Raw genomic sequence first — 23,935 nt, forward strand, 5'->3', positions numbered from 1 at the left:
GGGACCCCTCAACCTCGGGACCCCATGTCTACGTAGACCCCTTTGGGGGATACTTCATAACTTCCCATGGCAGAATTCACTCTCTGATGTAAATGGCTCCCTCCTCCAAGTGCGCTGCTCTGGCTTCACAAACACTGGCCTGTCTTACCTGCATCGTGAAAGTACAGAAAGGTTTGACATCTCCATTTTGGAGACGAGAAGGCTCAAAGACCCCTTCCCATTAGCGAAAAGCATCGTTTTTCTGAAGGCCACCTTAATTTCTGGGTGTAACGCTGTGTACACCGGATTGTTAGGAGGGGATAATCAAATTTTTACGAGGTCGGGTAAACAGGACTCGGTTAAGTAACTCAAGCAATGGAATGTTTGCCTGGCATGTACAGACCCTGGGTTCAATACCCACCTGGCAACATATACACCAGGCCTGTGGTGTGAGCCTCGGAAAGTGGAAACAGGAGGATCAAACATTCATATGGACTTTGTGAGTTCATGGGCTACCCTGGGCTACATGAGAACCCATGATAAAAGCACGTGCCAGTTGAGGTGCTGGTCAAGTTTTTTATGTGTAAACTTAAGGAAGAAAGCAAACTCTAACTTTCAGCCCAAAATATCAATATATCAACTCTCTAGTATTTAACCCTGAAAACATACATACAAGTAATACTAGACAGACAACTTCAGATTGTGTGTGTATTTAGCTCTGTGTGTATGTGAGTGTGTGTGTGTGTGTGTGTGTGTGTGTGTGTGTGTGTAACAACAACTAAGGGGGGAAAAAAGAGCCTCGAATTTGAACAAAGAGGGCACTTGGTTGAGTTGAAGGGAGTAAAGGACAGAAAAAAAATGATGTAATTATATTATAGCCTCAAAAATAAAATAATTAACAACTCTAAAAAAGAAAAAAACTTTGCCCTGGTTTTTCTGGACATGAAGTTATGGACAGTTGTGGATACTGGGAACCGAACCCAAGTCCTATACAAGAGCAGCCATTGCTCTTACCCTCTATCCCACCTCTGAGGTTAAATTCCATTGATTTGAATAGAGATAAAACCATTACGATGGAACAAGTTTCACTTAATACATACCTTTAAGTCTACTCTTGAAATATTTGTAATTTAAAAACTATATGGCCATCAAATTTCTACATTTCTCACTAAGGACAATATGTTGTATTTTTATAATGCAAAGAATGTAAAAGTCTTATTCCAAGCCTTCTTGCTAGTTAATCATATGCAAATGAGGTACACAGCTGGAATGGAAGGGCTTTTAGACATAATTTATTTTGAGAATGCTTTCGAGGAGATATGATTGTTGACTTTTAAAGCAACATGAACAGGATATATTTTGTAGATTCCTTGCCTCCAGCTTCATATTAAAGTCTGTCTTGAAGAACTATATTTTAATGTAATTTTTCTCTTCAAATAAGTTACTTATAATGAGAAATACTTAAGGTAAGTGGTACATCTTGCTCTTTAAGAGGTTATCTCTGTGACAGACAGTGGTTACAATTTGCATTTAAAAGACTAACTTAAAATAAATCCCTGCGCTTGAAATCACTAATGAAACCACAGTTGATTGATTCCCCAAGAAATTTACAGATTTGTCTCTGAGGTACTCAGAAGGAACTCTCAATATCAAAGCCTTAAGTCTGCATGATGTGACCTCATGACGTTGCTGTGGCCTTAAGAGTTTTTCACGGAGGGTTTTGACATTCAGCTTAAACAATGATGGACGCCCAAGCAGCTCCTCTGGAGAAAGGGTTTTAATAATGCTGAACCATGTTTAGTAGCTTGGCTAGGGAGTCCTCAAGTGTGCTATACTGGGCAGAGGAAGCGGTCTGCTTAATCTTCAGGTGGCAAACATTCATTTAATCCGCAGTAATTCAACTCTAATGAATTTCTGGAGGAGCAAAGAGCATGCAGACTAATTTAAATTTATTCCCAGATGTTAATTTAAAAAGGTAGTTAATTCACAGGGAGTGAAAGAAATCCTAGTTTGGGGGTTTGTTTCTTTATTTCCTTCTGTCTTTCTTTTTAGAAATCTGAAGTAATTTTTTTTTGGTCAAGCCCAATGTATCTTTGAAACATAATTTACATTAGCAGTAATGTGTAAATTTATAGAAACTGTTTAATAAAATGTATGAGTAGAAACAATATAGAAATACAGACAGATTTTAAAGTCAGGGTGTCATTTTTTTTAAGATTAGGGAAAAACATTTTACCAAAAGTAAACAGTTTAGCCAGTTTACTCATTTATGGTTTACTTGTGTGCTGTGTTTGTAGTACAGGTGTGTGTGAGTGTACACGTGTGTGGTGTGTGCATGTGTGGGTGCTTCTACACGCACATGCATGTGAGGGCTAAAGGTAAGTGTTGGAATCTTTCCCTGATCGCTTCTACCACTTTGTGAATTTCTGAATTGTAGCTTTAGACTTAAGGAAAATATGTGTGAAGTTATAATATACTGTACATATGTGTAACTGCATATGAAATACACACGCTTGAGTGCATTGTGCTATCCTTGCGTTTGTATGGAGTATTATGTAGATGGAAAGAGCTGTAACAGGAATTAAAAAGTTTAAAGCCAGTGCATAATCATATGGCGTTCGTAATCAGACTTACCTAATTAGACAATTGCCCAAAATTATAGACTCAAAACTGCCTTTGAATAGTGAGTATTTCAGTTCACTCCCTTCCCCCACCCCGATGACAAAGACAGAAGATGGTCAGACCTGATCAAATCCAGTGGTAATTTCAGTGACGTCAACAAGCAGGTGTCTAAGCATTGCCTGGCAGTCATGTCCACACTGGGACTTCTGGATTCCTGTTCGTTAGCTGCTATTTTTGACAGAGCCTTGCTTTCACTTCTCGGTGATTCAGATGATTTCTCTGGATGTTTATTTAACCACTGGTAATCAAGGAGGCTTTGAATATTACTTGTTAATGATATGGAGAACGTAAGAGCAGGTTTGGAGAAATGTCTCTTTGTATACACGACGTGAATAAGACACAGTGTGTGAAAGGAGGTAGATAACGGTGTTAGTGAGTGGGACAAGCACGCTCTCTGGGCCTCTGTTAAATCAAGTAAATCACATGTGGGTGAACCGTTGGAGGATCTCTGTGCTAAATGAGTGTTCCTTAGGGTATGAAACTAAACGGCATCAGTGTGAATACTGACTGGGCCGTTTATCATCTAGCTACATATGTGTCTAATGTTTTGAAATCTCTACAAACAGTGATTAAGGAGACTCTGAGCTTGGAAGGACTGAAGTAAGGCAGAGCTTTCTATACAAGGCTGAACGTTTCATATCTCATACTGTCCCCTTCGTGGATGGACTTGCTGGGTGACAAGGCTATTCTACCGTGAAGCAAGCTTGCAAATACTTGACATTTGATCTCACAGAAATTCCCCCGGGGTCCATGGGTGGAGATCTTCAGCAGTCTTGCATTGGAAATAAACGGAATAAATTGACAAGGGCTCACAGAGCCCGGTGGCTGCTGGGAAGGATACGATCAGTGCCAGGAAACAGCACTGCGCCTTTTACCATTTCTCCCATGATGCACCCTACCGACCACATGTCAACTGAAAACAAAGACGACATGAAGATAAGCACGAAATAGATCAAAACATAAATAAAACCTCAAGGCCACTCTGTACCGTAGAGTCATCGACTAGGCTTCCCTGGATGAGGGAGAGGCCTCGGTCCCTGACTTTGAGATAGGAGCAGGGTACATCCAGAGTGCCCCGCCCTTCCTGCTGTAGGGCTGAACCAACAAAGCCACCTGAAAGCTGCTGAGGCCTGGTTATATTACTTTGCAATTATAATGCAATGCTTTCTCTCACTTCTGATTTAAAAGATCTCATTTGCATTCATCTCCTGGAATCTGGGTGATTTGTATTGAAAATTATCCTAGGCTGAGTTAATACGGGAGACATGTAAATCAATTTCATTTTTATTCTTTTGTGTACCATATCTAAAAAAAAAGAAAGGGAGAAAAGCTAGCAGCTAGCGTCCCAGAAGAAAACTTCTTTTTAAAAAAAGGCATTTATGCTTGTTTATAAATATGAATACGTTTCCAGGAGCAGACATTGCTTTTGGAGAATGAGTGTTTTGGAGTGTGGGGGGGCTCCGTCATTGAATCCTATCAAAGGAACGGGGCTCTAGGCTGGAAGTCTTTTTCCTCATCCGTAAATACGGGGCCTTTGTACTGCTAAAAGTGCTGGCTATTCAAATAGGACTGTTCAATGTGAAATAAACAACATTAAAGAGCAAAGTCAGAGACTGAAAATCAAAGGGAACCTGGAGTGTGAGGGCCAATTATACTGGTCTCCCCTGCCACTGCTAGTTATCATCCAGAACTGAAACCAGGAAGGCAGAGCTGGGGGCACAGGGAAGGGAGAATGGGAAGGGAGGAGCAAGAAAGGGACACGCCCACCCTTGAGGGGCTGCACCCGCTAGGTCCTACACAGAGTCAGAGACAGGCTGAGCAAATGCTGGAAAAATACAGGATGTCCCGGATGTCCGGGGAGTGGAGCGAAGGGGACGGACGGGGGCGTCACAGCATGATGTGGCTTTACTCCACTCATGCTCCAAATTACATGTAGTAATTTGGCAGTGTCCTGAAAGAGTTCCTCAGGAGGCTCTTTCCATTGTCAAAATCTCACCAGAGTGAAACCCAAGGTGTCCGCTGCTTAGCCCCTAACCGGTTAGAACCCTGAAGATGAGGAGCGCACGCAGGGAGCGAAAGTGTTTGTTTCATTTCAGGAAAGCAAGTGCCATGCAAAAAATATCAGGAGAGCAAACGGCTGTGTGTCTGTTGTGGCATGTTAAAACCATCCGATAATCACTGCCTCACAAGAGGCTGCTGGGCTCAGAATCTCTGAGTAAAGGAAAAAAAGAAAGAGAAAGAGAGAGAGAGAGAGAAGAAAGAAAGAGTTATGGAAAGATGTTTTATATTTAGCTTGAAAGTATTCTTATCATACTGTCCCAAGCGACCCAACTGTGTGTGGTGTGTGCACCTACATTGAGTTGTGTATGTGCCTGTGTATATGTGTCTGCTTCTGTATGTGTGGATGGTGTTTGTATGCAGTATGTGTATGATGTGTGTACTGTGTGTATAGTGTGTGTGTGTGTGTGTGTGAGTAGTACATGACTCTGTGTGTGGTGTGTGTGTGGTTTGTGTACACATCTGTATTCTGCCAGGGCGAATGTGTATAGAATGTATAGTATGAGAATGTTTTGTGTACACTGTATGTGTGTGTATGTGTGTACTATGCTTGGGTGTGTGATATGCATGTGTGTGAATATATGTAATGTGTCTGTGTAGTATGTATGTTTGTAGTATTTCATGTGTATGTGCAGTGTTTTTCTATAGTGAGTGTGTGTATGTGTGTGTGTGTGTGTGTGTACTTTTGCAAGATAGCCACATGTTCCAAGGTAAAAGATGAATATTTTTCTATATTTATCTGCCTGATCAGCACTCAAAATAGTGCTAAAAGATCATAAAACTTTTGTACAGAGATGAAGACAGACAGATGAACACCGGGTTTGAGCAAGGTCCCTTTGGCTACTGGTGCCCCTTTCAGAGTGACTGTACCCAAAGCCTTTGAATTCCCTAAAGGTTTCTTCCCCATTCCCCACGACTCTGACTTATGCAGCCTGAGTGTCGAGTCTGACTCTGGAAATCACAACCTGCAAACACTGACATATGCATGGAGCCCTGCACGAATTTCATGGGCTTGAATAGATTAATACTCAGTATCAAGTCCTGTAAGAAACTTTATAACTCAGTCCTCCCACCCATTAGAAACAGGTGGATTTAGAGCTAATCTCATTGGTCAGGGGAGTGTGATGAGTAGCAGCCTTCGCTCCACTAGGTACAATGGCGATAATGCTTAGCAAGGCTACACCAGGTTAACAAGAAGTCTTGACAATATCAGAGCAGGTGATGAGTGCGTGATAGAAATCAGTATGAGAAACAGAATTCACATGCTTTCTCCGGTGTATTGGGCCTCCGTGAGCTCTAAACAGGATGCTGATAGGCTACGGTCCTGCCTATGTTACCAGAGTCAACAGCATCCCCACAGGCAGGGAGCCAATGTAGTTACAACCCCAATACCCAGATACTGTGTCCCTTTGTTTAAAAGAAATTTTAAGCAAATTCAGATGTTGCTAAAATCGTCATCAAGCTGATTGTAATGTATCTCTTCTTTTTACATTTTATCTTTAACCTCCTAGAGAGAGAAACCCCCAATCACCACACTCTCCTAATAGCTTGGGTGATAGTTCATGATTAAGTAGTGCTGGGTCCCGTGAGTACCATCTTCTTGTCCCCTCAAATACTAGCTGCTAATGGGAAGTGTTGGTACCTTGGGGAAGAGCTTGGTGGAAGGAAGTTCGCTCGTTGGAGGCATTCCCTTAAAAGTATAGAGATATACTGCCTCTGTCTCTGTCTCTTCTGTCCCCCTTCAATAATCATCGACTGAAACACCTGAAACCACGTGTCTCAGATATCCCTTTCCTTTTTGAGCTATGGCCTCCACTGCTCTGTTACAATAAGGAGGTGATCAACCGTGCTGCCTGGAAGAACTCTGAAATTGTGTCCATTTTGGAGACTATGTAACTGTCACACCACAACCTCGGAAACCACACTGCTCTATCCTTTAGCACACTGAACTGAACTGTCACTTAGGTTAGAATTCAGGCAGTCTTCATAAACGTTTCTTACAGTGAACCTCAAAGGTTGACAGAGAGAGCTAATACTTTTTAAAAGCACTATATTTCTCTGGAAATCTGGCATTTTAAAAGTTATCAATGAGGCTAATTCTTTAAAAAGCACAATGTCTTAAAAATCAAAGTAAACTATAAAAGATTACTAATGTCTTCCAATAAACTGAGAACACAGGTGTTCTTCTTACGTCAGAACCACACATGAAAGTTCCCAAGACTTTCATGTAAAATTCTCCAGTGCCAAGGACTTTATCCTGGGTCAATGTATCTAACTTGCCCACTTCATAGCCCCAGGATCTCCAGTTCTGAGGTGAATCCTATTGTGCTCTTCCCTGCCCCTAACCCCTCTCTCACATGCACCGTGCACACACACACACACACACACATTCACACTTCACACACCTCACACACTCACACACACTCACACACACTCAGTCTCACACACACACACACACACACACACACACACACACACACACACACACACACACTTACACACACACACACACTCTCACACACACACACACACACACACACACACACACACACACACACACTCACACACATACACACACACTCACACACACACATACACACTCACACACACACACACACACACACTCACGCAAGGATATAAGTAGGAAGAAAACTAGTGGTGAAAATAAATCTTATTAAACAGTTTCAAATAAAGAACGTAATTGCATTCTCGAAGATATGTTCATTCTTAACAGATGTTTAAAGATATGAGAGAATGACTCTAAAACTGTGTGTTCCAAATTTATCTAAAGCCAACATTTCACTGAAGATAAATTTACCTTATCCTTAGGATAATGACAAAGGACTACATACTACATAGATTATAAAATAATACATAAATTATAAACTTACTGGCCAGTGAATGTGTTATTTTAAAGCATTAAGGAGGGTGACTCACGGAAACATCAGTCATAACCTTTGCTTCCGATTCATTTTACATCAACTGTCCCCAGTTCTCATATGCCAGCTCTAAACGAGATGGTGTTCTGTTGATATGAAGATGTTTTCTTTGCTTTTCTCATTGTGTGGGACACTTCCCTGGCCCTTAATACCATCGCTCCCTAGCGAGGCCATGGGCCAGCTAATGTTCCTTATGGTTCCAGAAGCAAAGCAAGGGGGGGTATTTACTCCATCTGGCTGTCAACTTTAGTTAGAGATGGTTCCCTTGATATGTAGACTTTTCAATTGGATACCATGTACCAAGGTTCAGCAGAAGCCAAGTCCAGAAAACTCTGATCAAGAACTAGAGAGAAAAGACCACTGTGGGTCCTTGTTCAAAGAAGATCCTTCCATTGGAAAAGAAAAAAGGAAAGTAAAAAAAAAGTGTATCTAAAAGAAGCAGGCTTTACAGCAGAACTAATACACACAGAGACCGTGGCAGCATCAGAGGGCCTGCATAGGTCCAAACCATATGGAGTCCCAGTGCTGTTAGGGAAGCAGACATGGGCTCCCCTCTCTAACCCAGAAGCTATCTCCAACTGACAGCCACTCACAAGGGAAGAATTCGTTTTCTCCAGTTGAATGTCAGTTGGGATACAAACTGCACCAAGGGCAGGCCCCATCCTTGCCCAGCAGAGAATGCTAACAGAACAGGATCTCCGTGGAATTTTGGACACTCTTAATCTTACTCCTCTTTTTCTAGTATATTCCAGTCTCTGATTTTGTGTTTTATGGGTTTGTGTGTATATGTATGTGTATGAGTATGCATATGTATGTGTGTGTGTGTATGTGTAGCTGTCTGTGTGTATATGTGTGTGAATGCATGTATGTATATGAGTGTGAATAGGTATATATGTGTATGTATGTAGGTATGTGTGTATGTGTATGATTATGCATATGTATGTGTGTATATGTTTATGTCTGTGTATATGCGTAGGTATGCATATGTGTGCATGTTTGTCTATAGGTGTCTGTGTATATATGTGTGTGTAGGTCTTTGTGTGAATATGTTTGTATGTATATGTGTGTATATATGTGCATATGTGGGCAAATGTATATATGTATGTGTATGTGTATATATGTGTGTATTATATGAGTATGCATATGTATGTGTGTGTATGTGTATGAGTGTGAATAGGTGTGTGTATGTGTACGTGTGTGTATGTGTGTAGGTATTTGTGTGTATATGTGTGTATATATGTGTATATGTGTGTATATGCATGTGCATATGAGTGTGCATATGTATGTGTGTATATGTATGAGTGTGAATAGATATGTGTGTATGTGTGTATATGTGTGGGTATTTGTGTGTATGTGTGTATGTATGTGTATATGTGTGTATATGCATGTGCATATGAGTGTGCATATGTATGTGTGTATATGTATGAGTGTGAATAGATATGTGTGTATATGTGTAGGTATTTGTGTGTGTATGTGTGTATATGTGTGCATGTGTGTAGGTTTCTTGTATACATGTATGTGTTTGTGTGTGTAATGTGCATATTTATGTATATATGTGCATGTGTGTATGTGTGTATATGTGTGTGTGTATGTGTATGAGTATGCATATGTATATGTGTATGTGTAGGTGTCTGTGTGCATATGTGTGTATGTGTAGGTGTCTGTGTGCATATGTGTGTGTATCTATGTATATGTATCTCTTGTGCTTTTTTAAAAATTTTTGTCTGATCATTTTGTAGTCATTTGGTTTTTGTATGGTTGGTTTGGGGGTGGTTTTTTTATTTTGTTTTTGTTCTGGGTTTGGGGGTTTTTGTTTATTTGTTTGGTTTGCCTGTTTTATGAAGAGAGAGGAAAAAGAAGGCATAGGCAAGTAAGTGGATGGGTGGAGGGGTGGAGAGGATCTGGGAGGGGATGAGGGAGAGAAAATTGTGAGCAAAATACATTACAAGGGAAAATTTATTGTCAATTAAGGAAAAACAGAAGCAGATTTAAAGAAGGCTCTTGGGAAGTCAGTGGGACTGTAGGAGTCTCTGGTAATCAGGAGGACATCGCTTCAGGCTTGGCCTTGGGGCAAATAGAAGGAAGGAGGAAGGGAGGGACTGCACACTGTCTGGGAAAACTTCTAATGGAGAGACTTGAAGCTGCTTCTCTCTAACCTGTTGCTGGAGGAAACAAACTGCTGATGGGAGGCAGGAGCCCTGTTCTCACACTCTGTAAATACCCTGTATATGACGGGATCTGTCTTCATCATAAACTATCGTAAAGACTGAGCGAGGTGATGCACAGTGCAGATGAATGAGTTAGAAACATTTGAATAGTCAAATATTTAGCAAATTAACGGGTGGAAAGCAAATGGCTTTATGCGTATACACATTCTGCATACATGTTCATGTGCACATGGGTGGGTGAGCAGCTACATATGTCCTTGTATGAGCACAAATGTACATGGAGGAAAAGAACAATTTCAGATGCTATTCCTCAGGCTAGACCTGCCACCTTTGGAGACAGGGTCTCTCGCTAGCCTGGGGTTTGTGACTAAGCCAGGCCGGCTGGCCAGCGAGCCCCTGCCTGGGTCTAGGCGTCGCTACATCTGAGAGCGCTCTGCTCCTTTCAGGTGTGTTCTCAGAATGGAACACATATTCCTGTGCTCGCAGGGCAAATACTTTACCATCCGGGCCACCTCCCGGTTACTATCTGCTTTTTTTGCGTTTAAAATTGTACTTAGTTTGCTACTGCTGTTCTAATTCAGTAAACTACCCTGTGAGGTCATCGGGATATCGAATACCCAGAAAAATCCGCAGTGTTTCTCAAACTGTAAAAACAGGTTTAAGAGAACACTTTGGCACTGGCGATCTGCTTTTTTTTTTTTTTTTTTTACATTTTCACTTTATACCCAGAATCAGAAGTTCTGTGAGGTGAGAACTAATGTGGAATGCGGATTATTACGTAAGTTCCCAGCCAGAACAATTTAATGTGCTTATTAATATTAAATAATTATGCACATGTTAATATTTATGAGCAGGAAAGCCTACAGATATTGAAGTAGAAGTGTACTGGCTGGTTTCGTGTGTCAACGTGACACAAGCTGGAGTTACCACAGAGAAAGGAGCCTCCCTTGAGGAAATGCCTCCATGAGACCCAGCTGTAAGGCATTTTCTCAATTAGTGATCAAGGTGGGAGGACCCAGTGCATTGTGGGTGGTGCCATCCCTGGGCTGGTGGTCCTGGGTTCTATAAGAAAGCAAGCTGAGCAAGCCAGGGGAAGCAAGCCAGTAAGTAACATCCCTCCATGGCCTCTGCATCAGCTCCTGCTTCCTGCCCTGCTTGAGTTCCAGTCCTGACTTCCTTTGGTGATGAACAGCAATGTGGAAGTGTAAGCTGAGTAAACCCTTTCCTCCCCAACTTGCTTCTTGGTCATGATGTTTTGTGAAGGAATAGAAACCCTGACTAAGACTAGGAGGGTCTTGATTAATGTACACAACGCTTTGTTATTACTTCCAGCGAATCCTAGAGCTATTTCAATTTCATTGCCATGGTTCTTCCCTGGGGAAGTTGTGGCGTCCTTGTGCCTGCTCTCTGAGGTTCATTGAGTCACTTCAGCTCTAACAGTAGGAAGCCCTAGCCATAAAGTGTCAGTAAAGTATTTAGCGATAAGTGAAATAATTCCATACACGATCCTCAGAGCGTGTTCATCCCTTGCTTATGAGGGATGGTTTACTTTCTATGTCACCACAGCTTAAAAGCTATTATAGCTATTGTAGCATTATAATTATTATATTGTTAATTCTAAAGAATTTAACTAGAAACTGGAATCCGAAAGGAAACGTTCTCAGAGATAGTGAGTTTTTTTAACCTATTTCATTTTCAATTAGTTACTGAGAAAATGGACATTGTCACTGTTCCTGTAGGTTTGTGTCACACAAGACAGTCAGCTCGCCTGTCAAAGACCTGCGCTCTGTGTAATGAGCAGTGGTAAAGCCATACCGTTCCTTACAATCCTCACTGCATTAGAGATTAAACCCCGTGATCACACGGATCAAGGATACAGATTGCATATGTCCCTTTGTATATCCATGTATCCTGTATGTACAGACCTTCATGCAATTTCATTGCAGGTCTAAACATTTTTGTAAAAAAGAAAAATGAAAATAAAGGCCCCAAAAGAATAATTTTTTAGAAAAACATATCATCCTCCTGCTTTGCTGAAGGGTCAACTTAGACTGGAAAAGGGTTATTCTAATGATGTCCGCTGTTGAGTCTCAGCTGTCAAGACAGAAGAGGAAGTCTGAGAAGTAAGTGGAGAGATACAGCCCACAGGACAGCCTTGGTCTGTGAGGCCAAGTGACCGATGACAGCCATGTCCCGCACTAATGAAGAATCCAGCCTTTGTGTCTCTACCAGCAAGCGTGCCCCAGAGATAGATGGCAGCTCTGCTCAGAACAGTAATGGAGAGGTACCTCTCTGTATGTTTTAATGTATTTTACCCCAAAGGCAAAAGAGTAATTCTTATTTGTAAGATCCGCGCACTGACATATGAAGACAGATGATAACATTGTTCACAGCCATACTGGTTAGGTAACTGGTGTCCAAACTACAAATACCAACGTGATCTAAAGCAAAGTTCTCAAGTAGTCACATGTGAAATGTAACCGTGGACAAAGGCAGATGGCATCTAAAATGGATTATGGACAGAAGGAAGTCACAGGGTTGCCTCACCCTCCAAACCAGCACTATCGAATAGAAAGGATAAAGCCACTCCTCGAACTGTTTAAGCCATTTAAAATGTGCTAATATCAACATTAGGAAAGAATAGTAAAAGATCAGGTAAGATCAATTTTATTAATTTATGTTTTACCCCAATATATTCAAAGTATTGTCACTAACACATAATCACTATGAGGTCACTACTGGTTTTACAGTTTCATTTTATGCATTCAGCACCTGTAATTCAATATATAATTTCAAGTGCTGAAGAGCAGCATATAGTCCCCAGGTCTTTATTATTGAAATGCTAGAAGACATTAGCACTTTGCATTCATGCTGGGACTTAGCAGATATTGAACCAATGTCCAGAGGAATGCATAAATGCCCATTTCCTATTAACTTCTTATTGAGTAATACTTTTTTGCACTATAACCCTTTTTATGTCAAAATAAAATTACTAGAACTTACTTTTAAATAAAATGCTTACTAGAATTTGTTTTTAAATAAGATGACTAATAGAGTTCCCTGCTATATTTCTTGTTGACAAAATCCAAAGACTCCTATCTAATAATTATTTTCCACTGCCGTTGGAATTGTTAGTTGGTGTTGACCATAACTTGCAGTAGCATTCACAAGACATTCTGCATTTGTCATAGTATATTCTCCTTGTGAAGTTTGTTTTCTACATGTCGTAAGAACGAGATGTGTACTTTTATTAGAGAGTGAACTTCTGGTCATTGAAGAAGTCCATCTGCTTTAGTAATTCTCGTGTATACACAACACCCTAAGAAACAGAGGTTCGAGTGTGTTCAAGTGTGTGGGTGCAGGGGGGCATCAGAAGTCACTGTCCAGAGCCCTCGTCAATCACATTCCACCTTCGGTTCTGAGTCAGGGTCTTTCATTAACCTTCTGGCCCCTTGATTGACTAAGTTGGTTTGAAGGTGGTCTGCCCAAAATGTGAGCTTCTGCACTTGGCTTTCACGTGGGTGCTGGGGACTTGAACTCAGGTCCTCCTTCTTGTTCAGTAAGCACTTTACCCCCCTAAGCACTGAACAGTCTCCCTGGCTACACACTTACCGATTTATATACTATCTTATCATCTCAAACTCAAGTGAAGGACGTCCTCCTCACGTCACCTGCCCTCTGTTACGCGGGATAACAATCACGATTTCTAAGGATGGACACTCACACCTTACAGAAGCTCTGCCACAGGGGCCTCTCTGAACCTGTCTGGAGATGAGTCCCCAGACTGATGCTCAGAATGTGAGGGAGACTAAGCAGGGAACAGGCTCGAATGCCGTGGACCGTAAATCGCTGTAGAAAGAAGATGGGAAATGATTTGCAAACAGTAACTTCTTTTGCTAATTATGTTTTCGTTGTTGATTGGTTGGTCATTGACTAGGTTTTCATTTAGAGTCTGGTGGCCTCTATCATTTGTGAAAAACAGTGTTCCTATTTTGGCTTACAGGAAAGAGAGTGATTTAGGAAGCCAGGGGCTATTGAATAACTAATGAGAGGTCCTTGTGGTGGACAGCATGAGTGCTGGTGAGAGCATAGTAGTCTTCGCCTCATCGTGACAACCCACTTACCTAAGTTTCTGCTTCTGTCTTTACTCTGCTGGCAAAATCATTACGAGTTTAAAAGGAGAGAAAACAGAGTGGGCGCAGCCTCAGCCAAAGGTACAAGGATACAGTCCCTTCCGGGAAAGAGGATTTTGTGACGGACCATTTCTCCCATGATGCAGCCCACAGACCATATGTCCACTAGAACAGGAAAGAGGACATGAAGACAGGGGAGGAAAGCAAGGTTAACTGACTCTGGCGACTGGAAAATAACTTTCACACTATGCCTGAGGCGGCCCAATGTGAGTTAAGAACCACACCGTGCTCTCACGTAGACTCTACGGTGACAGCTCCCTCACGTGTAAGAGTGCACTGTGTGGATGCCCAAACTCCAGCTTTATTGACTTGAGTTGGTGACATGGTGGACAGGAAAGGGTTCACTGAACCAACAGTATGCCCAGGCAGGTGTCGGCTAAAGGTCTTGGAAACGGTTTTAAAGCATTTGCTGGACTCATCCCTGCAGGGTGACTGGGTTCACTTCCCATCTTATTCAGCAATGTGCAGTGAGGAAACAAATATGTCCCAAGTAAGAGCCCATCCAACCAGGTCCCAGAGACCAGGAGATGCTTGGTGAGCCTTGCAGGTGAGAAACGGTACTTTTGCACTCAGAACTTAGCCTTTAAGATAAGCATCAGCTTTGATCTCGATCTGAAATATCTTTGAGAAAAATGACCATTTAGCGTGTGCACAAAGGAGTCACGTAAAAGTGGAGACGCACGAAAAGTGTAAAAGCTTGAGTGCGCGTGTTTATTTCCCAACTGTCGTCATATGTCATATCCCCGTTTAACCCTCGTGTGTCTCGTGTCTCTTCCCAACCTCATCTCTCTCAGTTTCACATTTATTAGTGACAAGGGGATTTTGAAACAAAAACATTAGGCGGAGTTGCTCCAAGGGGTGCAAGGCAGGGTGAGGTGCACAGGAGGGGCATGCCCGAGGCAAGAACAAGCCATTTTTTCTGCATGATAACCACCTTCAGCTGAGAGGGAAGCCAGCACTGGTGCGGGGCCCTCCTCCATGCACAGAGAGGTTAAGAGAGGAAGGCTTTCTCAGTTTGGTTTTTGTTGCTGTTGCTGTTTTTTGTAGCCCTTTCAAATAAGGAAGGGGAGAGGGTTGGAATGAACACCTTCTGTCTGCGTGACAAAGATCTAAGGACACAGACCAGGTACACTCAGACCCCCAGTTCCGTACATCCTGAACTCCCTTATCTTTTCTGACACATGGTGATCATACCAATGGGTATTTCCTCATGAAATCGGGGGAAACAGCATATCCCAAACCTCAAACATTTATCAGTTCATTGGGTTGGAATATTCAAAATCTTACCCTTGAAATAGATAATGGATTATTAGTAACTACAGTCCTCGATTCTCGACTTTTCTTTAACTGACCCTCCTTGGTTTTTAGTTGGAATGAGGACTCCATTAACATCTAAGTCAAAGGTAACAGCTTTGGTGAGACCATTCAAGTGAGCCTGGCCTGCTGAGGGCTAACTTTCTCCATGATTCTTACAAAGACATCAGCTGCCCTCTGACAGGAAGTACCCCAGTAATTACCTTTAACTTCAGTGTCGAGGGAATTCTCATAAATGTACTCTGCAGTAACTACACTCAGAAACACAATATAGCTGTTTTAATAAAAATGTATGAAAATAGATTGCTGGGACTTAAATATGTAAAATATAAAAACTGGTACTCAGGGCACATATACAAACCTAATTAAAGCTAATACAAATTCTAAGTATATTAAATATGGCTTTCAACACGGCTCTCTGTAATAGGCGTTCCGGACAAAATGATAGATTGGAAGGCTTTCTAAGAAGTACTTTATAAACCCTCTCATTTTAATCAATCAAAATTCAATTTGAATTTCAGATGCCTTTCTCTATCTTTCTTTCGACATTTTAACATTGAAAGATTTTCTTGTGAAAGGCATAACGTAAAATATGCTTTTTTCCTTTACATGGTCTCTAGAATTTATTCAGATTTCCTAGATGGTTGCCACACTTAATATTACTTAATAGAGCATTTGATATTCTTATATCAATATGTACTAGAAGCACATAGTCTGAACAGTTTGAAAGACACTAACTTGACTAATCATTTAGTGTTAAGGAAAAATGTGGTTCCAAGACTCTGTAATTTCTTTGCTAGTCTTTCCTGAGGACCATAGCCAACATCAACCTAAGGTACTACAGAGAAGCCGGATGTTGAATTAAAGCCTCTGTCTCACAATTTCTACAAGTTATCTGGGCTACACGGCAATTCAGTGAGCAGTGATTCTCCTTGTCTGAGGCCAGTATACCATTCAGCAACCATTTGACTGCACAATCACACTCTTTTGAAACTCTTTTTAGCCAGTGCATTGTAGAGTTCCGGTTAGCCCTGCCGGCTTCTCAGAAACACCCTTCAAGTCTCCAAGCCTGATCCCTCCTGGTATTTAAGACTGTGAACATTAGCGGCTGTTTTTCCTGAAGCATGAACCCACTACGTTGCTGTTCCAGAACCATCCCTACCGTTCTCCTTGTAGCCCATGCCCAGGATGACCTCGGGGGCTCTGTAATATCTCGTCACCACATACGGAGTCATCATGAAGCTTGTGCCCGCTGTCCTGGCCAGTCCGAAGTCCAGGATTTTCAGTGTGCAATCAGACTTGACTACGATGTTACTGGGTTTTAAGTCCTGACAACGAGAACAGAGGGAGAAAGTGAGCCGATTATCTACCGGAACTACAATTTCTTTCTAATCACACAGGGGCAGCCTTGCAACCCAGCGGCTTGCCCGCAGGGCCCTGTGTAAAGCACAGGGTTGCCATGACAAGTTTATGATTAGTCTTAGATTTCTAAAGATGCTGTTATATGACATTTTAAGTTCAGAAGAGAACTGTACTGTTACGTTTTACAATTTAGGTTCACACTGGAAAGAAGTCCTGGGGAAAACAACCTGTCATCTGTTATCGTCTCTTGGGTTTTCCTTTGGGACAACATAAACCGTGTGCATCATTTCTAGGCCTGACAGGGGAGCAGATGAGGGCAGCTGCTTTTATGTGGCCCGAAAGGAAGTATGGAAATGAGCTGTCTTCCTTCAGCGACTCATCTGACTTCCGGTCATCAAAGGACTTCGGAAGTTACAAATTCGAATTCTGTCAGAGCACAGACAGGCGTCCCTTCCTCTACACATCGCCCAACTGGGAGTGAATGCCACGGAATGACCAAGTGCCTGGCATTTGACCAGCTCTCCTGGAGGAAATAATCCAAAGCTGTCCCGTTTGCCCTCAGCGGCCGCGCACCGCAAGTCCAGAGTGGGAGGTCTCACCCTGTGGATGATCCCAGCGGAGTGGAGGTGTTTGATGCCGCACAGCATCTGGTACAGCAAGTAAGACATCCGCTCGTGGTCCAGCTCCATCTGAATCACCTGACACAAGTTGGCGTCCATCAGTTCCATCACTAAGTAACTAGAAGGTAAACCCGCAGTGTTAGTTGCAGAATAGAGGGCCTGGAGGAGCCATTCTCAAACCTGGGATCAAACAGCCCTTTCGGGAGGAGCGGTCCCGGACCATCAGGAAACACAGAGATTTGCATTACAGCTCCTAACAGCCGTGCAATTACAGTTACAACGTAGTGAAGGGAATAAATACTTTGACGGTTGTGGGTCACCAGGACATGAGGAGCTGTCAAAGGTCACAGCATTCCCAAGGCTGAGAACCACTGGCCCCCGAATGACCTTCAGTCACTATAGGGACTACGCCTCATCTAAATGCGTTGGGCTTCCAAGCTCCGGGACTGTTAAGAGTCAGAATACGGAAACCTTCCGCGAAGATCATGATTGACAGCTGCAGTGGCTCTACAGAGTGAAGAGAGTAGCCTTGCGTCACGAGCACGTGGTTGGTACCCGTCTGTTCTCTAACCTTGATCGATCGCACTCTCCCCTCCTATTTCTTTTTTTTTTTTTTTTTTTTTTTTTTGGTTCTTTTTTTGGAGCTGGGGACCGAACCCAGGGCCTTGCGCTTCCTAGGTGGCGCTCTACCACTGAGCTAAATCCCCAGCCCCTCCTCCTATTTCTTAACTCCTCCCTAAGTGTTATGATTACAAATGGGGAAAGGGCCCAGGACGGCCACCTCTAAAAGTGTACTGCAGCTGTGCGGACCAAGGAACTGTGCTCTAGAATTGCTGTCCCCAGGTCTGTGTTTGTCACTGTCCTTCTGAAAGCAGGTTAATGTGGCACAAAATTAAAGGCATCACAAAGAGAGATCAAAATGATGAAGAAAACTGCAGCCTGCCTTTTATTAATAGTTCGTAAAAATGAATTGAGCCCTCCTAGAAATCTCACGAAATTGATGAGCAAATATTCAATAAGGCGTCCTTACTTCCCTGCTCTACCGAGAGTGTGGAACAGAAAGCACATGGGCCGGAAGGAGACAGAGCTGCCCTTCAGAAGGTCATACCCTCCATGGTATCATGTTCACCACATACTGCTGCTGCCTCGGGCTCTGAGTCCTGTCCTTTAGGTCCCTTTGATCTTGGCAGGGAATTCCACCCAGGTTTTTATTGCTATCTCTCATTTTTGTCATTTCCCCTGGGGTTGTCTAAGTGAACGCTGGGCTCCGCCTTCCTTCATTACCTTGGTTCGTTTGTTACTTACACATCTTGGAACTCCTCCAGTGTTTTCTGGGGTGTAAATACATTTAATAAGCTAATAATCTGGAAGAGAGGGCAGGAGAGGGACAAAGAGAAAGAAAGATAATAGAAAGTTAATTGTTTTTGAAGTATAGATGTATTTCTTCCTGTAAGACATTCAATAAAGCCACGATGGAAACAGAAGAGGTTGAGAGTATCTCTGGTTTGCTTCGGAGAACAGAAAATTGCAATCAGAAAGCATTTAAAGTCTGAGTCATGTTCCTAAGGAAGTCACAGCATCAACTCCAAGGCAGAACAAAACTAGAATAGGCCTGCGTGCTGCATGGCTCTTGTGACTCACGATCTGCAAGGTGGTTACTTCCCAGAGTGGCAAAGACACTGGGAGAGAAGGACAAGGGAATCCTCACAAACTGTCACAAGGTGTCCTTATTCCTCCAAATGCAAAAGTCACTTTTATTTCTATATGCCAATCAAAGACTGCTTCAACCAATGTCCCAGTCAACTGGGGGTGGGGGCGGGACGAACTATGCATGACAACGATGAGAAATGCTGCAAAGAGCAGGTTGAAAAGTTAGCTAAGTTCTCTTCTGTTTAGTTGAGTGGTTTTGTGAATTAGATGATGAGGTAAATCAACCTAACAAATGACATTTGGGTCAATTCCATGTAAATTATATGTATAAATAATCCCACACATCCTCCCACTTAAATGCTATGCGTTAATGGGTGAGAGGAAGATAAAAACATAAACAAGGGAACAGTCTACTTAAAGTGTAGATATGAATAGAAATCTGCTTTACCCAAAGCTTTGTTTGAGATATAAATAACTTCAGGGCACAAACAAATTCAATGACTTCATAAGTGGCACTCGAACACATAATGTGCTTAAAACAATACAATTCTAAAGAAGTAAAAAATGAGTAATTTCTATAATTTTTTTCACTTTTGTTTGGATACATTGTTGTTTAAAAGGCACGAGTGTTTGCCTTAAATTTACAAGTGTCTGTTATTCTGAGTGCTCCTGCACAGGTCAAGTGACAGAATGTGTGCATGTAGTGTACTCGTCACGTGACCATCATACGTGACTAATTTCCCTCACATCAAATACATTTTGTAAAGTAATGTTTCATTGCAGAGGGTTTATTTTTATTTAGAAATATTGGACTATACATAGGGAACACAGTTGCACATAGTCACACACTCACACTCATACTCGCCACTTACAGATTGAATCAGGCTAACCTCCATCATCTCGTGGCATTTAAATTAGTTTAAAGCAACAGGTTGCTTTCAATAGCAGTTTTTCATGATATGGGGCTGTGGAACTGTGGAGCCGTGGGAAACAGACCTGGAGCAAGAGTGGAGTTGAGGTGTGTCCTAACCCCAGAAATCTCATTCTGAGATCAACAGGAATAGCATTGCTCCCCCCTCTACCCTGGGCCTGTATTCCTGGTGTACGGAGCCCTTTGCCCCACTACCCCATATCCCTGTAGCCAGATTAAACTCCCTTTCTTCTTATAAGGTCATGTCCAGCAGCACCTGGAATTCCTCCATATGCAAATGAGGCATGCACAGTACCCTGGCCCCAGCCAATGGTGTACACTCATCCCGATAGCCCCTACTCACCCTGCAAAGGTTTAAATAGCCTTTGTCCCCCCCCATTAAAATGTACTGTCTCACTGGAGCTGCCTCCAGAGAGTCTGTTCTCCTCACACTTTACTGCTGCCTATTCTCTCTTAGACCCTGCAGGGACTTTTAGCCCAAGCTTCCCCTCTCGGAATCCACCAGCTATGACTCAGGCTATCACACTGCCACACTGTTACAAGTGGGGAAGCAGAGCCTGATCTAATCCACTGAGTCATCTCTCCCCCTCCCCAAACATCCCATTTGTTACTGTTGCAGTGCTGAACCCACTAGGCTCGTGCCCTACAAACAGCTCAGCTGCAGAAGAGATCATCACAGACACTTCGGAGTAGCATTTCCCAGCAGGAATCTGATTCAGCTGTTTTTGTTCCAAAGTCTTGGGAGGCACAGCCATTGAGTCAGCATTTGTCTTGACCCTACCATCATGACAATCATCACTTCCTGGAACTGGGTTTTCTTTCTTTAAATGGATTTACCTATTATGAGACCAACAGTGTCAATTGACTTGAACCCCTGGGAGTTCCCAGATCTAGGCCACCAACCAAAAAGCATACATGGAGCAGGTCCAAGGGCCCTGGGGCAGTTGTGGCAGAAGGCTGCCTTGTCCGGCCTCAGTGGGAGAGGATGTGCCTAATCCTGTTGATACTCCAGAGTGGGGAGATACCTGGGGGTGGAAGGTGGCACCCTCTCAGAGGTGAAGGGGATGGGGGAAAGAACTCTGCAATAGGGGCCCAGGAGGGGGGCAATAATTGGGATGTAAATAAATAAAATAATTCATAATTTAAAAAAAGAATTTTAATGGGATTGTGAGGTCCGGATTGAACCTGTTCCGGGATCTCTTGAATGAGACTAATGGAGGCGGTGATCGATGCAAAAGCAAGAGGAGTTTAATCATTCCAACATGTCAGGGCTGTCCCACTTCAAGGGGGAGATGACCCTGAGCAGACTCTAACATACTTTGCAAACAATTGAGGCAGAATTCACACGGCAGTAACTAGGCAGGGCACTATGCACATTTGGTGGAGTGAATAACTTTCAGATCAACTCAGTGTACCCTTCAGGACTTCCCAAGGGGGCTTGGCTGGGAGTCACAGTAGCTTTGTGTGACAGTGGCTTGCAGCTGTTCTGGGAACTAAACCAGCCTTGTTTTGTTTTGTTTTGTTTTGTTTTTTCTTCCTGGAAGGGAGGGGTCCTTGTACCCAGTGGTGGTTTGTGGTGGAATTTTCCCACTGGCCTTCCATTGATCCTACCTCTGGCTCTTTCAGGATTGCTTCACTGTCTTTCTTTGTTTTTCAAAGGATTAACAGAACCTCCCCCCCCTCCCCCGTTTGAATAGCCTCTCCCTTTGTTTTGAGTATTGGTGAAGAATTCCAGCTGGTTGTAGGTGAGCTTTGTCTATGTTTAAAACTGAGTAAGCTTATATGTATCTATCCCCATACACCAACATAAAAGGCGGACATAGTGGGCTTGACGCTGTCTATAAGTTGTCATAGAAATTTGGGACTCTGTTTTCCTGAGGGAACAGTTCCCATGAATCCTGGGATACAGGATACACAGGGATATCACAGTCAACCTCAGAGCAAGGTCTAGAGCGTTTTCTGCTTCTACAAGGCACGTGGAGGGTGTAGTAACTTTATGACATGGTTATTTAGTCACTGTCTTGGGAGTTCCAGGGTATGGTGCCAGCATTATTAGCTCGATTCTGGAGATGCCTTCGAGGGAACAATCATACCTCAAAGCAGGAAGTCAGACAAGTGGTTGGGCTCACTTTTACAAGGCCTTCTCATGAAATCCCTACAGCTCTCACGAAAGCTAAGTTCATCTCTTCTAAATACATGTCTCCCGATATCCTGAGCAACTCCTCTTAGATCCCTCTTCTGAAAGGACTGGCCCCCTCTCGCCTCACGGCACTGGAGCCCAAACTTTTAATCTATGAACCTTTGGAAAACACAGTTGAAACCTATCCAAACCACACCAGGGAGATCACATCTCTCAAGTTGGCCAAGCAGCCTCCACAAGGTCTTTCCAGACCTCCATAGTCTCTGGAAAAAGGATTACATGGGTAGAAGTTCATGTATTGAGAACGTTCTCCCCTGCTGCTTCATCTCCTGCATTCCTTAGCTTCCTTCCTCACATCCAACCTCACCCCTCCCGGTCATGTGGCCAAGGCGTCACAAACCGAGAGACCATGTTGCTTTTGGACAGTATGACTCTTAAGAATCATTTCTTTTAGCATTGCATCTAGATTTCTTCCTGGAAGTCACGCTGGAGTAGGGCAATGGAATAAAAGAGGCACACTGCCTCTTTATCACAAATGCCATTCAGTCAAATATACACTTGCTGCTTGCTGCTCTGGTAGATGGTTTGCCAGATGGTAAGATCTCACTTAAAATGTATTGATAAGTTCATACTTTCTAGGTTGCTCATACTTTAGGACTTAGGAGGAAGATGTGATCACTATTATTTTTAGATTTACTTATAAAAGTATAATTTTATTGCATACTCGTGTTAATGAAAACGTGCCTAACAAAGCTGCAATAATTTTAGGAACTGTTATCCTAAAGTTAAAGAACTTTCTTTGCTTTCCCCTCAGTAAGAAGACACAGGGTACATGGACTGAGGTCTTGGCCTGACGTTAATGAAGACTGGCCTCTGAAGCAATGATCACCTCCACCCAGGTGCCCTCAGCAAAGGCTCTAATGCTCCTGCTTTGAGCGTTTCCCCTGTGTGTGTACGGGCTTTCTCCTCCCAAAGCAAGATGCTCACACAGCAGGGAGGGGCTCTCAACAGCTGAAGCTTCAGCCTGACTCCAAAGCACACAGGAGACAATATGGTAACTACAAATCTCCCCTCATTTACAATGAGCTTAAAACAGAAGGAAATGTTTTGTCCTGTGAGGCTTTTGGGGGTGTTTAGTTTGTTTGGGGGTTTCAGTCTGATTGGAAAGCATGAGGCTCCTGGGTTAGTTTTGAGCACGATAACCAAATAAGTTTAATTTCATAACAGGGACGTATCAGTCACATTCATTTCCTCCATGCCATATGGCTTTTGGATAAATTTTAAAGCCAGAAGCTACCCTGGGGACAATAAAACCAAATGCAGCATATGAGCAAAACCAACAAACTTAAGAGACAGAACTGGCAAAGCAAGCCTTCTGCCAGCAGTGGTGTTTGCTGCCCTCCTCTCACAACCTCCCACACAGAAACTCACGTTTTTATGGTTCACACACTTCATGAGGACCAGCTCCCGGTAAGCCCTCTTGGCATGAGTTTGGTTCTGGAAGGGTCTGCTGAGCTTCTTAATGGCCACATTTCTGTCGAGGACAGCGTCGTACGCAGCACTGGCAAGATTCAAAAGGAGTCCGAATTCAGAACACAGCATGGGCAAGGAAGAGAGCTCTCTCTGAATCACGCCTGGACGCTTTTAGGTTACATGTCAATAAAGTCACAAAGAGAGGTACGCATGGCTGGAAGAAGATGGGACGGGGAGGAGGAAAGGCAACAGGGTGGGAAGGGGGAAGGGAAAAGGGTGGGGCATTGCCAGGGTACAGCTCCAAAAAGCACCACTGAGCTGGAGATTAAGATATGAAAGCCAAATGCTCATATTTCCCAGAGGGCACATGGTGAGTTATTCCATCCATCTGAGTTTGAGTTTCTCATCTGTCGATAGGATATGTAG

General features: G+C 42.9%; 1 protein-coding gene across 4 annotated transcripts in view; it reads right to left on the reverse strand.

Annotated features, from left to right (window-relative positions):
- The window catches only part of Mapk10 (mitogen-activated protein kinase 10), a 270,635-nt gene that overhangs the window by 48,064 nt on the left and 198,636 nt on the right, over positions 1-23,935 (reverse strand). For all 4 annotated transcript variants that reach the window (XM_032915826.1, XM_032915828.1, XM_032915827.1 and 1 more), the window contains 5 exons: positions 23,468-23,597; positions 18,621-18,679; positions 17,295-17,433; positions 16,496-16,661; positions 14,053-14,124 (listed from right to left, as the gene is read on the reverse strand). In XM_032915826.1, coding sequence (XP_032771717.1) covers positions 14,053-14,124; positions 16,496-16,661; positions 17,295-17,433; positions 18,621-18,679; positions 23,468-23,597 — 566 coding nt within the window. The remainder of the gene's footprint in view (positions 1-14,052; positions 14,125-16,495; positions 16,662-17,294; positions 17,434-18,620; positions 18,680-23,467; positions 23,598-23,935) is intronic.

This window comes from Rattus rattus, chromosome 11 (genome assembly GCF_011064425.1).
Source record: "Rattus rattus isolate New Zealand chromosome 11, Rrattus_CSIRO_v1, whole genome shotgun sequence".
Classification (NCBI taxonomy): domain Eukaryota; kingdom Metazoa; phylum Chordata; class Mammalia; order Rodentia; family Muridae; genus Rattus; species Rattus rattus.